Raw genomic sequence first — 17,139 nt, 5'->3', positions numbered from 1 at the left:
TCAACTTCCAGTGAGCCATCTTTCTCTGTACGCTGAAGAGCCTATTATCTGCATTTGTTCCCAATGAAGGTACTTATAGACTGTGATCACATCACCCCTTAATCCTCTCTCTGCTAAGATAAATAAATTGAGCTTTCTCAGTCTATCACTATACAACATATTTTTTAACCCTTTAGTCATTCTCATGGCTCTTCTCTCTCCAATTTGTCAACATCCAAGACTTACTGACAATCAACATTAAAGGTCCAAGGTGCTCGTTGGCCAGCTCTTTCAAAACTCTTGGATGCAAGTAATCGGAACCTACTGATTTATAAACGTCAAACTTTAGTAGCTGCTGGTTAACATACTTAGTTACTGCTGGAGTAGAGATATATCATCATCTTCTGATATGAATAATCATCAGTTTTTTTCCTAAAATATAACAGACATATTTATTGAACACAATCTGTACCAGTTACAATGGTGACTTCTGTGACATAGACTCTTGTCTACTGCAAGAAACAGTAGTTTAAATGGTACCAATAACTTGAGCTGATACCGCTTAGAAGAATAGAAGTACATAAACTGGACGTAAAATAATTCCTACAGTAGCAGATTAACAAAAATGTTCCAACACATTAACCTTAAAAGTCAAATCTTGTCCTGTTAAACTATGTTTTTCCCACTGCAGGGGAAAAAAAATTACCTTGCTTGAGGACATTTCCTATGAGGATTTGACAAAGCAACTACAAAATTAAGAGTTTTAAGGTGGAATTGTATTCATAAAGCTGAGAAAAGATGTCATCAGGAAAATTTGTTTGAGAGAGACTGTCAAGTAGCTAAACCCTCAAATTTAGGTTTGGAGATACAAAAATTTTAAAGAAATTTCATTGTAAACAGTTTCAATAGCTTCTGTCTAGAAAACACAAACATGTTTCACCATGGAACTGGAAAAAATCACTACAGGATTTCAAGAATAAACTTTTATTAGAAAAAAAGACATCCATTAACACACATTTATTATGGTTAAATGATGTTCAGGTAGAAATCCTTGCTGAACCCCTTCCAGTCAACATATAGTTACTTATAATTAAGTGGTAGTTCAAAGTTAACATAGCTTACAACAAAGATCTACATATACTTAATAGGCTTTTCTTCAATCACAAGTGATCCTTTCAACTCTTGTACCACATGGTACTAAAGGATGAATGAATTTTTGAATCTTTGTTTCTATGTTGTTTAGAATCTGACCAGGATATCTCAAGATCCATGTTTTCCCAAAGATATTAACCCTTTAAATAGTATTGTTAACTGATTTGTTGTAGAACATTTGTTATTCCTTCCTGTCTCAAGACTGTAATTTCTTAATGAATTATTCAAACAAGGGCAATGAATCCTAGAGAAATATTTTCTAAAGTTTTATTGCAACAAATGCAGTTATACAACCAATGAAACGGTGTCATTTTATATAACTCACACTCCATTGCAGTTCTAACTGTGCAATGTATTTTCCACTTATAGTTCTCAAGAACCGTAAGTTTGTGGAGGAGACACTATCCTAGTTTAACAGTGCAACACACTGGTAATATATAATTAAAAGCTATGAAAAATTTCCAGCAGCTGGCTGAAAATAATATTTGGTATAATAGATATTACCTGTGTCCAGGTAATACTGCAACCTATATTTTTCATAACATTTTCTTAAGAAAACTTCACTCTGACATGGATCATTTTTATACTGTCTTATAAAACCAAATGGCTCAAGCATGACAGGGCGAAGTTTTCAAAAATACAAGCAAGGCAAGGTTACTTTACTAGTTAACAAGATCAATAATGAAACTGAATAGTAAGTCTAATAAAAGGCATGAACACAGAATAAACAAATACAAATATATGGTGCCTGGTCTAAAACCTATTGTAGTTCCCAAAGACTTTTGGAGGAGGCCCATGGTGTAGTTCCACTATTACACCACACAATATTTGGTGATCTCAAATACAGAAATACCGAGCAGAATTCTGCCTTCATTTATAACCTGTCAATGGGGTTGAACAAGTATAATAAAGCAAGGGCTGAAATTCACCCAAAGGGTTTATATTTTCAATATCTATCACATGGCTTCCAAAGAAAAAACAAAGTAATTTAGAAAAAAAAATCAGCCCTCTGCTTTCTCATTTACCACTTCTCTTCTAGGACTTCAGGGCATGTCTTCATTTCCTCCATTGTTTCCAATTCTTTGCCTGAAATACGAAGTCAACACAGTGCAGAATAAATAAGAAACAGTGCAGGCAATTTTACACAATTTTACTATTCTGTCCACTTTTTCTACCGATGAGATTAGTTTACAGAGAGGACTGCCTCTTTTTAAAAAACTACTCACATTTACCTGCCCATATCTCTCAACCACATACTTTCTCCACCATTTTTAAAATCTCACCTAAAAAAATAAATCTTTTCTCTTATGCCTAAACCTCTTCTCTGGTTTTGGTATTTGAGCTGAATGCTTCACTTTGTTACATATGGTTTATCTCACAATCTTCCACAACAGGCTGCCTTGCATAATTTAAACAACAAGGAGTCTGGTGTAGGGTTACCATATGTAACAAATAAAAAAAGAGGACCCTCCACGGGCCCTGGCCCCGCCCATTTCCCACCCTGCCCCAACTCCGCCAGGTCCCCACCCCAACCCCGCCCTAACTCTGCCCCCTCCTCCCTCCCACTCCCAGCCACGCGGAAAGGGCTGCCCGAGCGCTACTGGCTTCACGGTTTGCCGGGCAGCCCACAGACCCTGTGCCCCCAGCCGGCGCTTCCCCAGCGCAGCTGGAGCCCGGGAGGGGAAGCGCCCAGCCGGGGGCGCAGGGTCTGGAGTCTGCCCAACAAACCGTGAAGCCGGCAGCGCTCGGGCTTCGGGCAGCCCCCATGCCTCTGGATCCTGCGCCCCCGGCCGGGCACTTCCCCTCCTGGGCTCCGGCGGCGCAGGGTCCGGAGGCATGGGGGCTGCCCGAAGCCCGTAGCGCTCGGCTCTTAAACAGAGCCGAAGAGTCAGGGGAGGAGCAGAGCCGCCGTGGCCGGAGGCTCTGCTCCTCCCCTGACTCTTCGGCTCTGTTTAAGAGCCGAGCTGCCCGAGCGCTACCGGCTTCGGGCAGCCCCCGTGCCTCCGGACCCTGCGCCGCCGGCTGGGCACTTCTCCTCCCCGGCTCCAGCTGCCTCTGTTCCTCCCCTCTCAGACTTCGGCTCTGTTTAAGAGCTAAGCTGCCCGAGCCAGCGCTACCGGCTTCGGGCAGCCCCCCTTGCCTCCGGACCCCAGCCGCCGGAGCAGAGCAGCTGGAGCCGTGGAGAAGTGCCCGGCTGGTGGCTCGGGGTCCGGAGGCAAGGGGGGCTGCCCGAAGCTGGTAGCGCTGGCTCGGGCAGCTTGGCTCTTAAACAGAGCCGAAGTCTGAGAGGGGAGGACTCGCAGAGCAGCCACGGGAGGGGAAGTGCCCGGACGGTATTTTTCCCAGACATGTTCGGCTTTTTGGCAATTCCCCCCCGGACGGGTGTTTGATTGCCGAAAAGCCGGACATGTCCGGGAAAAACCGGACGTATGGTAACCCTAGTCTGGAGGCACTCCTGGTAGCTATGCATCCGAAGAAGTGAGGTTTTTAGCCCACGAAAGCTTATGCCCAAATAAATCTGTTAGTCTTTAAGGTGCCACCAGACTCCTTGTTGTTTTTGTAGATACAGACTAACACGGCTACCCCCCCGATACTTGCGTAATTTAACTTTGTAGCACATTTGGGGATACAGTTTGTATTAAAGATGCTATGCAAAATAAAGTCATATTGCACAGAATTGTATTTGTGTATCGTTATAAAGAGCTGGAACACACCCCCACACCACTTTTAGATGAAATAATACAAGTTGCACAACTAAACTCATCCCTCCTTTTAGGAAACAAAGTGATTATTCCATCATTTTTAGAATCAAACATCACCATGACCTGGGTATTTGGATAATATTCATGCTAACTGGTAAAACTTCTAACTGTTGTGGGAAAAGCCTTGAAGAGCTGTTTTAAACAGCAGATGAGCTACAAAATTGCCTGCAGAAAGCCTACTAGCTGGTCTAAAACTACGGGTGGTGTCATAGTGAAGTGCAGTACATACATTATTTTGTTATTTCCATTGCTTTTCAACCCTGAGAAACAAGTCAGGCTTCTTTTCTTTCTTTCTTTCTTTTTTTTTTTTTTTGCCTTCAAACATGCAGCACACTTTCTGAAAGCACCAAAAAACAAATAACCCCCACCATTCCTAGATTAAACATACCAACATGATTTAGGGGGGGAAAGTCTTTCCATAGGGGTATGAAGAAAATTGCCCATACTAAAAGAGAGTGTTAGGACATTTGATTTTTTTTCTAGGTATTTACACAGGTTTTAGTCTAAAAAATTTACACTGTATTTGAGTATTTATCACAGGGATGCTGTTGATATGCTTAGTCCTAAGCTAAGATGTTGATGTCAGATGTTGTAAATTTACATTTTCTCTAAGTGTGACTAATCCAGAATTTACTAGTATAACATTTTTTCAGCCTCCGGAAACACTTGTTCCAAACATTTTAAGACAACCCTTCATTCCCTCTCCACCCCCACCAGACAAATATTACAAATCTCTTTGCCTAGTTATTTTTAATGAGCCCATCAGTGTTGTATCAGAGTCTGAAATATAGTGAACACTTAACCTTTACCAGTTTTAGATGAATGGAGTACTGGTGAAAAGTGCTGTATTGACAGTTTGGGGACTGTAATCCTCTGTTTAGTAGCAGAGCAGGTAAAGAATAGACAGTGCAGGCATACACATGTACTTTCTTCCTGACCTGGAGAAACCTCTATGGTCCCATCTAATTCTTGACCTCTCTACTGAGACTGCCAAGAAAGGTGCTAATTAATGCCATTTGAAGTGGTGGCTTTATTAATGGGGACATCTGTACACTGGGACTAGGACTGAGACTTGTCAAATTCATTGCACACAGGTCACCAGGCCGTTGTTAGATACAAGCAACTTAAAATCACAGCTGACCTAGAGGTGAAAGCCTCCATTATCTTATTACAAATCCTCCAGATTATCCAGTCCACATACAATGTATATCATGGTCAACGCAGGACTTCTGCATTTAGGATGCATGTATGAACAATGGTTATCTCTCCTTGCATCTGCATGCTGCATAAATGCTTCAGTGTAGTCTGCTCTTAAAATTGTGCATTAAGTAAGGTAAAGAGGAGGCTTTTCTACAACGATGGCCTGGTCCATTCTAACCAGAAAAAGGCCCCTACAGATGATTCCTGCTAGGATCAATTTATATGGAGCATTAAGTATAAGATAAAGTATATCTAGTAAGCTCCAGAGAAGATCCATGGCAACGAATAGGCCCTCAATATGTTTAAATATTTTAAACTTTGGGACACCAAGGATTAAAAAATGAGGCACTCAAAAAAAAAAAAAAAAAAGAATCTACCTGGAATTCTCTCCTTCCATTCTGGATTTTTAAAGTAAGATTTTTACATAGCTGTGTTGGAGATAAAGTTATATAAGGTTGTATTGTCAATCCAGGATCAATAGAGGTTCTTAAAGGACTGGAAAATAACAAAAAAAAAATATATGCATCAGTAGGCAAAGTGGAACAGATCTGCATTATAATCACTTCTGCTTTAGGCATCTCTCTCTCTCTCTCTATATATATATATATATTTTTTAAATTGCTTAAAACCTACATTAGCAGAATTTATGCACAGAGTTAAAAATCACAAATAATTACATTTTAAAATAAGACAGTGGATGATTTTAAAGTAAGTCATTTTCTTCTTTACTTACCTGCTAATATCTGAGTTTGTCTACTGCAGAGGAAATACGGAACAGTAAAAGGATAACACCAACCTCTAAAGGAAGTTTGGAGTCACTGTAACTACAGGACAGGCACTGCAGGGGGCATGCCAGTGCACCTTCAACCGTCACCTGGAGGTGTCACAGGTAGGATCAAGAGGGTTAGTCTAGCTCCATACCTTTTCAATCATTGGCTTCTTTGATGAGTGCCAATAAAGCATTCCTCAGTACAAAGAAAGCAGAAGCTCAAACCATTTTGGCATTGTGCCTAAGACGACATTGCCTTGTACGAAGGGGTCAGGCAGATCTCTTTTGTGATCCCAAAGCAGGTTCTGGATGAAGCTTACATCCACATAAATTCAGAGAGTCACTGACTCAGTTAATGTAATGCTGCTATTCCTTAACTGGGCAGCCTTTATTCTATTAGTTTAATATTGATTGTTTATTGTTCCAAGGACTCAGGCTTTATTTGCTTGACTTAGCGAATGGTTGATGAGAATGGTGTCCAGAATGACGCTGTTGCAAACACAGCATGGGAAGAAGCCTGACAACAGCCTGCGTATGGCTGTGGTGCCAACACTGAAGGTGATGTGTAGTGTTTCGAATAAAGTGCCCTGTGGACAGTTTGCTTCTCTGACTAGTGAGCAATTCTAAGGGGATGAAGTTTGAAAAGTTCAGGAGAAGCATCAAAGCAATCTAGGGAGGTATCCGTAAGGCACACATTATGACAAACATCAGGGAAGACTGGTTGGGTCACATACCAAAATGCAACCTCAGGCCACAATAGACAAGCTTCTGCCATGTGCAGAATATCTTTAATCCCCAACCACCCTCCTCCCAATATAGTCTCAAACCCCAGCCATCCACACCCCAGTGTAAGCAGGAAACCATTCGCTGCCTCCTCTCCCAGTGCAGGCAGACAACCACCCACACTGCCTCCAATCCTCAGCACTGGTCCTGGGTGCTGTAAAGAGTGTATACTGGTCCTGGATACTGGAGAAGTGGTGCTGGGTAAGAGTGAGTGCTGATCCTGGAAGGTGGGGGTTAGTGGTGCCGAAGTACCTTAGTGAAGTCTCTACAAATGCTTTCCATCTCCAATCCCACTATCTCCTGCTGACCTCTGCCTACCTCCCAAGGGAGCAAATATAATGCTCCTGCAAAGCAGTCTTCAGAAGCTGCTACGGCAAACTGAGGAAAGATCCCACTCCTTGACCACAAGCTTAGGGGAAGAAAGGTGTCGACTATTACTTCCCTTGCAGGGCTGGAGCATCTGGCAACCCAGCTCTCAGTGCAATTGGGAGCCATTCTAGATTGACAGACCCCTTTTTTCACATCACTCATGAAATTCTACAAACTACATTCTAGTCACACTTCTTCTTATAGCTTCGTAGGTTCTCCTCTGGCTCTCTTTATTGTTACTAGGAATATCTACATAGAACCCAGATCTTTTAAAATCTGTTCCTGCTTCTTCTTCCCACTGGAAACCAGACTCCTGGTGTCATAGCCACAGAATTATGATTTCAGATAAGATGTTTACAGATGTGGGAGGAGACAATAAGCAGCAGGAGCAGATGAATGTTTAGGGCCTCTGATCTTGCTCCCAGTTAAGTCAATGGGAGTTTTGCCATGGTCTTCAAGGGAAGCAGGAGTAAATCTTTTTTTTTTAATCCAGCTGACCCTAGTCACAAAAACTGCTGGCAGCAGTTCTTGACAACTTTGTATTTAAAAAAAAAATGGGCAGGGAAAGAAAGATTTCATTTTGAATCAGTCTTTCGACTCAGGATGTTGATACAAACCACTTGAAATCTTGCTGGTTTCATGGTTCATGATCAGAACCCAATTTATTAAATGTTATAAACTTATGAATTCACACCATTTCTTATATACAAATCAAGTTTTTCAATTTTTAAAAAAGTGCTCTTTAAAAATTAGATTAGTTTAAAGCACAAGTTACAAGGAACTGCATCTTAACTGAAAGTGAATTAGTACATCAAGAAAGGTTTCAACCACATGCACATCAATTGGGGCATGAGACACTTTTTAAATCTTAATGTTGGTTTACTGAAATTTTAATTGAGGAAACACTCAGCCTAGTTTATACAGACAGGGTATATAATGCTTCCATCATTAAAAACAATTACAGCTTAATCTTATTAAAGCAATATATTTGGAAAACTGCTATTTTAAAATACTAGCTTGCATCCCAATTTCAAACTAAAGACCCCAATCCTGCAATCAGATTCAGGCAGGCAGAACCTTATGCCTGTGCAGACTGATTGCAGGTTTGGGGGCTTAGAATAAAACTTTTTTTCCAGATGTACTATTACTAAATTAAAATTTGCAGTGACCTGATGTAAATATTTAATCTAAAAATCAAACGTGGTCAGGCAATAAGATGCCAGACAACCACTATTAAAATATTTTTAAGTGTAACTGCACAACAGTATAAAGCACACAAAAGATGTCTAGACATAAAAGTCATTGTTTATTTTTTTATAACAACATTACTAGTACTACACTATTCTATGCCATAGCCTGTCAATTCTCTGCAAGATCAGAGCACATAGGGGGATGAAATGCAATACTGGATGCATTCTTGACGGCTTTTGCTCTATTCTGGGAAATTAAGGCCAGCCTCAGGCAGGCTGTTGAAATAAGAAATAGATGAGTGGTAGATAGAGATTTGGAAGAGGTTAGCCATTTAAAAAGACCAGATTATTACAGAAATGCCAAATCAAACCGCTGATATAAAAGATACAGACTGACTTGAAGGGCTTCACTACACACAAACTGAAACTGAAATAACTTTAAATCAGTTTTAATTCACATATTTTAGTTATTTCAGTGCAAGTCTCTGTGTGGGGATGCTCTTATTCCAACATCAGTGTCCCATTTAAAAAAACAACCTGATTTTTACTCTGGATGGAATGGGGGTGTGAGGGGTGAATGGAGTAGGGACACTGAAAATACCCTAGGATCTCACTCAAACAAAATATTTGCCAGTCAAAGCTTTTAAGGAAGTGTTTACTGTAGCAAGCCTAAGTTTGCTCTATTGCACAAAACAGTAGAAAGGGATCAAATTTTTGCAGAGATGCATTTTATAAAAACCACTGTTAAAAACTAGACACAAGACACTCCAATGCAACATAAAGTTAATTTTGAAGGCCAAAACTCGTCATGTAATTGTAGGGCATCAAAATGAGATTAAAGAATGCCTATGGAATTATTTTGGCCTTGAATACTTCAGCAGCATGTAGATCTAGTGCAATCCACTGAAATAATGTTGTTTGAATGAACATATAGAAGCAAAAAGCCGCTTCACTTTACTGAACTGCAATTGTGCTTTGAAGCATCTGCTTACAGGAGGTTATCTGAATGTTCGGCAGATAAAAAGGACTCAGCAGTCCCAGAGTTGAAGCAGGAAGCCCTTAAAAGACTGCTCCACACCATGTTCCTGAACTTGCAATTGAATCTATAGGGACAGACCCCTGCATCTGCATGGAGCTCCATTTACTTCAGTGGCCCTGTGTTAGTTACAGTAGTCCAGCAGAGCAGGTCTAATTTCAAGATGGGGACTCAAGTGGAAAATGGCTACATGAGGATGTTCTAAAATAGTTCCAATTCCATGAAATGTCAGAGAATGTGCTTCAATATCTGTAATATTCCTAATCAGCTGCTGTTGTTTTCTAAGATCTCTTAGCAACTGGCCAATACATTGTGGACACAAATGGGTTCACTTTCAATATATGTATGTTTTGATGCACCATATAATTTAAAGCATAATTAGCCATGCTGTCTTCTTATCTATGACAATTACATGTTAAATACAGCATCCTGTAGTAATGCATGCCCTAAAAATCATTATAAAAATATTTTCTTAAAGCACTTTAAATAATTTACAAAATTCTACAAAAAAAATTAAACATTTATCCATGATACACCTGTTAAATAGGATTTTTCACATTAGTGTACACATGATATATATCAGTATCTTCCATCTTTTTCCGTTTACTCTCACGTTTTATCGAGATATTTACAATGATAGGTATTTTCTAAAGACTGAATATTGTTATAAAAAAAGTACTTACAAATCTGACACCTCGCTTTTCATCAGGGAACTTGTGCATTCCTCTACAGCTAGGTCACTAAATTCTGCTGAACTTCTGTCTAAAGTTTCCTGAACATGGTCCTCTTTACAATCAGCTTCCCTACTTTGCTGGGCTAACATTTTCCCTTCCAAACTAGAGTTGGGTACATTAATTTCTTCCTGCCTGCTGTTGTCTTGCTGGCTCTCTCCTTCCTCTTCCTTAGTGTACGTGTTTTGGCTCTCAAAAATAAATGTTCCTACGCTAACTCTGTCACCATTTACTGCTGCCATGATGGGTTCCTGCAATTGGGGATCTGGATTGGAATCTGAGCTGCAATACATCTGTTTGTCTCCCAAAGTGTTATCCTTTCTGTAATCATCTGCTTCAGTCTTACCATGCAAAGGAGCAGCCTCCAGTTTTTCACAGGTTTCTGCTATACGGAGACTTGTCTCCTCTATTATGAGGCTCTGAGTAAAATTTGCTTCTTTTATTCCTGTCTTTCCCTCTCCACCAAGGTCCCCATTTTGCACCAAGGCTCCACTTTTCTGTTCAAGTGCACAAACATTCGAGAGAGCTACCTCAGTCCTTAATGTGCTGCTATGGGGAAGTGAAAGTTCTACATTTTGCCTTTTGTTTAAAAGCACAGATTTCTTTCTATCGCGAGCATACTTTAGACCAGCTATAAATTTGCTTGAAATTTTTAACTGAAAGGTGCTATTTCTTTTGGAATTAGACTTAGCATTAAAGTATTTTTGCAATGTACACCCATCACCTTTGCTGTGTGTAGATGAAAGGCTTTTCTGCTTAGGCTCTATAGTACTCTTTTTACTTAATGAATTTCCTTTTACAGACAAAGCACCAGCAGCTAAACCTTTAGTCCATACTGTCCCTTGCTCAGCCTTCAACTCTAGAGTAGTATGGAGGTACACGTTCTCTGCGTAGGATGCACTTTTCCCACCATCATGCATTATTGCACTTTCTCCTACAGTTCTCCGAGAGCTTTTCAATTCATCTGTTTGATGAGATCCCTTTTCAGTTTTTTTACTCTGACCTGATAACATGTTAGTCTCATTTTCGATTAGCTGATGCTTTGCTTTTCCTTTATTTGCACGTGGTTTGGTAACTCTCAATGAGTCAGCAGTTAAGTTATCCCTCCGTATTTCCATACTGCTTGCAGAGTCTTTAGCCTTTTCTGCCAAAAATTTCCTAATTTCTTGTTCGATGCTGTCGTCGCTATCCACAGAGCTGCTGTCATCTGTTGCTGAAGTAGCAGTTAAAGAACATCTTTTATTTTTCGCTGCCTCCAGGTTATTCTCGTTGCAAACTGGTTTAGGTTTACATTCTTTTTTAAACTGCAACGCAAACGGTAAGTCCTTTATGCTTTCTGTTCTTCCCTTTGAGAGCCTGCCATTTACATTGTTCTGGGGGCTTCTAACTGTATTTTCCTTAGTATCTTTACGTGATTTTGAGAGGCAGCTTTTTAGCAGAATAGAACTTTTGCATTTCCAGTCCTTTTGCTGGAGGCTACTGAGTTCATCCAAAAGCTGGGTTTCAGTGTCACCAAATCTGACTTTCTTCTTGCATTGGATTTTTTGGTCTTTGGACTTTTTCTTTAGTTTCCTCTTGGACCTTAAGAGGTCTTTGATAGCGCTATCAAGATCTTCATCGCTGTCCAGAGAACTGCTCTTGTCATCTGTACCATCTCTCTCTTGAGCCTGGACTGTATTTTTTATCAGTTCTCTTGTGTTACTCTGAACCTGCATCAAGCTGTTTGCGAAGTCTAAAGCTACGTGCTTGTCAACAAGCCCAGTAAATTCTGTAGAGATCTGCTGCTGACTTGTTTCTTTGTTACCAGACCTTCCAGCTTCACAAGCTTTTCTATGACAGCTCAGGCCACTCCCATCTTGCAAAACTGGCATTTTGGCGCTATTACCATAATCCGCATGGGTACACCCCATCTCCATCCCTTCTGTTTTATTGTCTATGCTCTGTTTTGCTACTTTGCTTTCTCCTTTAAGTCTCCTTTTACGACTCAACGATAAATTCAGTGTTTTGGGGAGGGAAGGTTCAATGCCACCAGTTACACTGTTACGCTCAGAAGACAAAGGCCTCTGCACAGAGTGGGACAAATTATCAGGTTTTGTTACAAGCCTTTCTGACTGTGCCTTGAGAGCCAAAAAAGCCCTGATTTCTTGCTCTATGCTATCATCGCTATCCACAGGGCTGCTGTCACTTTCACAGTGGGAGGAAGGCATGCTTTGGGGATAGAAGAAAGGGTTTGCTGCAAATGATTTGTCCTCACTTCCCATTTGGGGTGGCATGATTGTTTTGGAAATGTCAAGGATGGCTTCCGCACACATCAGTTCTGCAGATGTGTCTGCCCTGCAAGAAGCCTGCAACGTGAGCTCGCATTTGGCAATTTTGTTTACTGGAGATGCACAACTTCTGGCTTTTTTCAACGGCTTAAACAGTTTGTTAAATTCATTGCCAGTGCCTTTAAATTGTGTAGATTTTGTACTCATCTCTCTCCTTTTGCTGCTTAAGGATTTTTTATGGTCTTCTGCCGATGCACATTTTGTTGAGCTAATTGTTAGGCTTGCCGAAATGTCTGCCACACCTTTTTGCAAGTCTGTTGTAGGGTTTGCCTCTTTCTTGATTTTCTCCAGCTGATAAAGCTGAATGGCTTCTTCGATACCATCATCGCTACTTGAATCAGATAAGTGTGTGCTTTCAATTATTTGTTCCCCTTCGGTTTTGCAGAAATTTCTCTTGCTTTCACCTTCTTTATTTTGCTCAACAACCCAGGGTTGGCTAGTAGCAGTCATTTTAAAATGTGCCTGGTTTCCTCTACTGAAGTCACTAGGCTCTTCACTGATTTTAGACTTCAAACATTTAGATTGTACATTGGTCTTCCTTAGTTTGGGCTGGTGCCTTAAGAGGAGTGCTTTGCATCCTTGCTTTAAAGTACTGCGATTTGCTTTGTTAGCTGATTCTTTGTTACATTTAAACATAGATTTCACTTGAGTTTCTCTCTGTTCTAGGTTTTTATCCTCCACAATTACACACTTATTAGTTTCTTGCTGTTTCTTTTCATTCAAGAACTGTACAATTTCAGCATGTATGCTCTGTTCAAAAGAGTCATCACTACTGATGCTCAGAGGTGAAGCAGCCCGTAGCTTTTCACAAATTCCCACGTGGTCAGTCACCATTTCAGCTTTAAATTTCATAGGGAGTAGATTTCTAGTCACCTTGTTCTGTGAGAGTTCCCTTTTGACCCTCTTGTCTCCATCTGTTCTATCTGAACACTCTGCATTGCTTGGCAACGGCTGGATATTCTTGCTTTTCTTTTTCAAGTACTCTTGAATGGCTTCCTCTATGTCTCGATCAACAGAATCGTCACTATCCGACTCCAACAGGAGGGTCCCAAACTCTGAACTGTCTTCCACTTCTGTGCCATCAGAATCAGCAGGGCAACCTCGCTTGGAATATTTAGTGTGCTGTTGTGTAGATGTAAGTCTGTTACCCCTTTTTTCTCCCTTTCGTTTTTTCTGTGTAATACAGTCATAATCATTGTTCATACCCAGGGAAGACTCTTGACTTTGCAGGTTGTTTATGATCATCTGAACTTTTGCACTTACAGATGCTCTAGTAACATCCTCTTCAGATTCAGAGAAGCAAACAGGGTACCTACAGCTCCTTGATTGTCCAAAGGACTCCCATTTTGTCTGCAGAGCTATCAAAGGAGAGGCATTCATAAGAAACATTCTAGCAGGCAATGAAGAAGTCCGCAAAAGAACTGTTTTTCAGGTTGGTCTCTCGTCCATCCTAAGAGAAAAGAAAAAAACACTTTAACACCATTTTAAAAGCAGCCCGGGTCATTGTTCAAATCCCACCAGTCTAGGCAGAGTCAGCCCGATCTGCCTTACATGATTTCCCATCCTGCAAAGTCCAACGGAGCTAATGCTTTTGCTGCTCCTTCATCCTTTGGCTCCCTGCCACAATGTTCTGGTATAAAACATTCTCACTCAAGCCTTTGGCTCTAAATATCGATTCTTGATTCCCCCCCCTCCGGTGATAATTAGTTTTAGAGCATTGCTCTTGTTGTATAATTTAATTTTTAAGGGTATTGATTAAGAATGTTCTTCCATTTGGTTGGTGCCCAGAGCAATCTGACACATGCCATTATAAATTCTCTCTATAGTCAAGCAAAAAAAAAAAAAAAAAAAGTTAAGGGTTTACCCCTAGTATGCACATTCTAATAAAATACAAGTATCTTTGACCTTTCAAGTGTCAAGCAATGTGGTGTAATTTACAGTATACTTCATAAAAAACCCCAAAAGCTTTCAAGCACTGGTGGTAAGTTAAACAATCATGTTATGAGAGAAATGAATTAAGAGTGAGAGAGAATCAGAACACTGGGCTGGTTACCCCTGAGTAATGCATTCAATACGTTTAAGTTTTCGGCTCTGTATACATCACTATTTTTTCCCTATTAACCTCTTTCTTTCCAGAATAGCGGATGTCTTCATTATCTGAACATGGGATTGTTGGCATACTGAAAAATCACAGCTATCCACAGGGGATTGGGTTTAACTTTTGTGTCATGTTATCCACCCATAATGTCAGTGGGCCACTGCCAATCATTTAATAGCGGCTGCCGGAACTTAATTGCACACCACTAAATTAAAGCAATAGACTACCTATAATAACCACATTCATCATCTTTATGCACAAAGGATCCCAAAGTAATTTACACAGTGTATACACAGCTATCAAGTCACTGAGTCTTGAAATGCAGCCACTTCTAAGGAGTTACGTAGCAGCTATTTAATGTTAGACAGTAATGTACCACAGTAATTTAAGACAGCAAGTGAGGGATACTGCACCCAAATACAAGCACAGACATTTTAGGAGGTAGAATTTAGTTATCCAAGTGGAGTTTGGCCAGGACATTAAAGTTAGCATCCTGACTCTTGCTGGTTGGGCGTAGACCTGAAGAGGACACAGCTCTCTTCAGAGCTGTGCCACTGACTTGCCACACAACCTTCAGCAACTTGCTGTAAATGGACACAGTGATTAGCAACCTACCTCAGCAAAAGGATTTGAGAACAGCAGCTGAAGAGTCTGATCACTGCAAAGTAGATGGCCCACAAACAGTGCCACGGTACCTTCAGTGCCCAAGAATGGCCAGTCACACTGAGTTTCGCCTTCCTGAAGGAGATGCCCTTATCAGGAGACATCAAAGCACTGGTCTTCCTCAGCCCCACCTCACACTGGCCTCTGCCTATCCCCCCCGCCCCCCCCCCCAGGGACCCCAACCCAGAAACACTCCTAACCAGCCCTTGGCTTCTCTGCTCAAACATCACCACCTCCACCCTCCTGGGCTGCAACCTCCAATCCCTTCCAGACACACTCTAGGCTGCCATCCCTAGGGACCCCTGCCCCCAGCCCAGCCTCAGGGATCCCAGCCTGTCACCCGCAGGGAGCCCTCGACCCCCAGCCCTGCACACCCCAGGGATGCCACCTCCAGGGACCCCAGCCCGTCACGCCAGATACCCTGCCTTGTCACTCCCTGTGATCTCAGCATGTCCCCGCCAGAGAGCCCCCCTCCCTGGTTCCCAGCCTGTGACCCCCTCAGCGAGCCCCCCATATCCTAGCCCTGTACCCCCGTGGACCCCGCTCCCGGGATCCCAGCCCGTCACCCCCAGGGAGCCTTCGACCCCCGCCCTGCACACCCCAGGGCCCCCACCCCATCACCCCAAGGCCCCTGCCTTGTCCCCGCCAGAGAGCCCCCCCCGTACCCCCAAGGACCCCGCTCTGCGATCCCAGCCCCTCCCGCCAGGAGCCCGGGCCTTAACCGTCCCCGAGACCCCGGCCCCGCAACCGCCCTTGGCCTCGCCCCGCCGCCCAGAGCGGAGGCTGCCCCGGGCCTGGCCCCTCGGCTCCGCCTGGCAACGGCTCCCGCCGCCCTGGGCCTGGCGGCTCCGCTGCCCGGCCGGGGCCTCGGCGCCTCCCCGCCGCGCTGGCCGCTCACCTGCCGCCGGGCCCCGGGGTGGGGGCGCTGGGGGAGCCGGTCGCGGCGTGGGCCCCGGGGCGCGGCTCCCGCCTGCTCCGGCCGCTGCCCGCCGAGCTGGTGCAGGGGCGGGCGCCGGGCGGCGCTTCCTCCCCTGCCCCCGGGGAGCGGGGGGCATGCGCCGCAGGGCTCCGCCGGGGAGGCGGCGGCCTGGCCCCGGCCGGAGCGGGGGGTCGGGACCGGGCTGCCCGGGGGCGCATCGCAGCCTGGGGTGGGGACGGGGGTACAGGCTGGGGGCAGCGCAGGCAGGCGGGTGCATGGCCCCAACCCGGCCAGCTCTGCCCCCGCGGAGCGTGCACGGGAGCCGGGGGTGCAGATGGCGAATTGCTGGGGGGTCCCTGAGCTACACGAGGCTAAGGGGCCATGGGGGTGAAACCGGCTCCGTCTCTTTAATCTCTGCCCCCCATCATCGGGTCCGAAACCTCCCGGCCCCCTCTGTGCCTTAGACCAGCAAAGACTGCGGCATCCTTTGTTCGGGCACTGGGGAGCCGATTTTCAAAAGAGCTCAGTTCCCGTTTAGCTACCTACAGATTTTCAGAATCTGGCCCCATAGTTGGGTACCGAAAGGGGAGGGGAGTCCCCTGGAAAACCTGCGCCTCCCCCTCCGGTGGGTGGTGTGAGCCCTTCTGAAAAATCCCCTCTCCGAGTCCAAGAGCCTGAAGTGAAGTGAAGTGAAGTCTCCCTCGGCTGCAGGACTTAATGCGTCTTTTCTATGGCTAACCGGATTCTCTGCATCTTGCCCCAGCAATGGGCCCCGAGGTTCCCTGCACCTTGCTGCTACCTGGCTCCGTCACTGCAGGTGTCCCATGTTGGGGATGTTAGCAGGTCTCCTCTAGGCGCGCTGCTTCAGGAGGGCAGCACCCGAAGTTGCAGTGATTGTATTAACACCAGCACTTCAGTTGTGGGGTTAATCTTTGGACAGTTACAGGTCCCTAGATGCTGCTCGTGTCCATAGAAACAAATGGCCGCTCAGAAAAGTAAACTTTTTTTTAAGAGTTAACATGAGTTCAACCTGGTTAACGCATTTGGGGCCTGATCCAAAGCCCATGGAAGTTAGCAGGCGTCTTTCTACTGACACTTCAGTAGGTATTAGATTGGGACTTGGTGAAGTCATGAGTATCAGTCTTTACACACATCTGTATA

At 43.6% G+C, this 17,139-nt stretch overlaps 1 protein-coding gene across 6 annotated transcripts; it reads right to left on the bottom strand.

Annotated features, from left to right (window-relative positions):
* Nucleotides 1–947: 947 nt before the first annotated feature.
* On the bottom strand, nucleotides 948–16,892 carry PPP1R26 (protein phosphatase 1 regulatory subunit 26). 6 transcript variants are annotated; one of them, XM_042854331.2, is made up of 5 exons: nucleotides 16,525–16,892; nucleotides 15,012–15,134; nucleotides 9,924–13,748; nucleotides 5,471–5,588; nucleotides 948–2,217 (listed from the first exon to the last, which is right to left on the bottom strand). In XM_042854331.2, exons 3-5 carry the CDS (start codon nucleotides 13,685–13,687, stop codon nucleotides 2,188–2,190), a joined length of 3,912 nt encoding a protein of 1,303 aa, XP_042710265.2. In that variant the 5' UTR covers nucleotides 13,688–13,748; nucleotides 15,012–15,134; nucleotides 16,525–16,892; the 3' UTR covers nucleotides 948–2,187. The 6 variants fall into 6 exon arrangements, with proteins under 6 accessions (XP_042710265.2, XP_042710266.2, XP_065428592.1 ...); XM_042854332.2 differs by having other exon boundaries at nucleotides 16,778–16,802; XM_065572520.1 differs by lacking the exon at nucleotides 16,525–16,892 and adding an exon at nucleotides 15,958–16,154 and having other exon boundaries at nucleotides 15,012–15,148.
* Between the last annotated feature and the right edge of the window lie 247 nt (nucleotides 16,893–17,139).

This window comes from Chrysemys picta, chromosome 18 (genome assembly GCF_011386835.1).
Source record: "Chrysemys picta bellii isolate R12L10 chromosome 18, ASM1138683v2, whole genome shotgun sequence".
Taxonomy (NCBI): Eukaryota; Metazoa; Chordata; order Testudines; family Emydidae; genus Chrysemys; species Chrysemys picta.
This window is presented reverse-complemented; position numbering and strand designations above follow the sequence as displayed.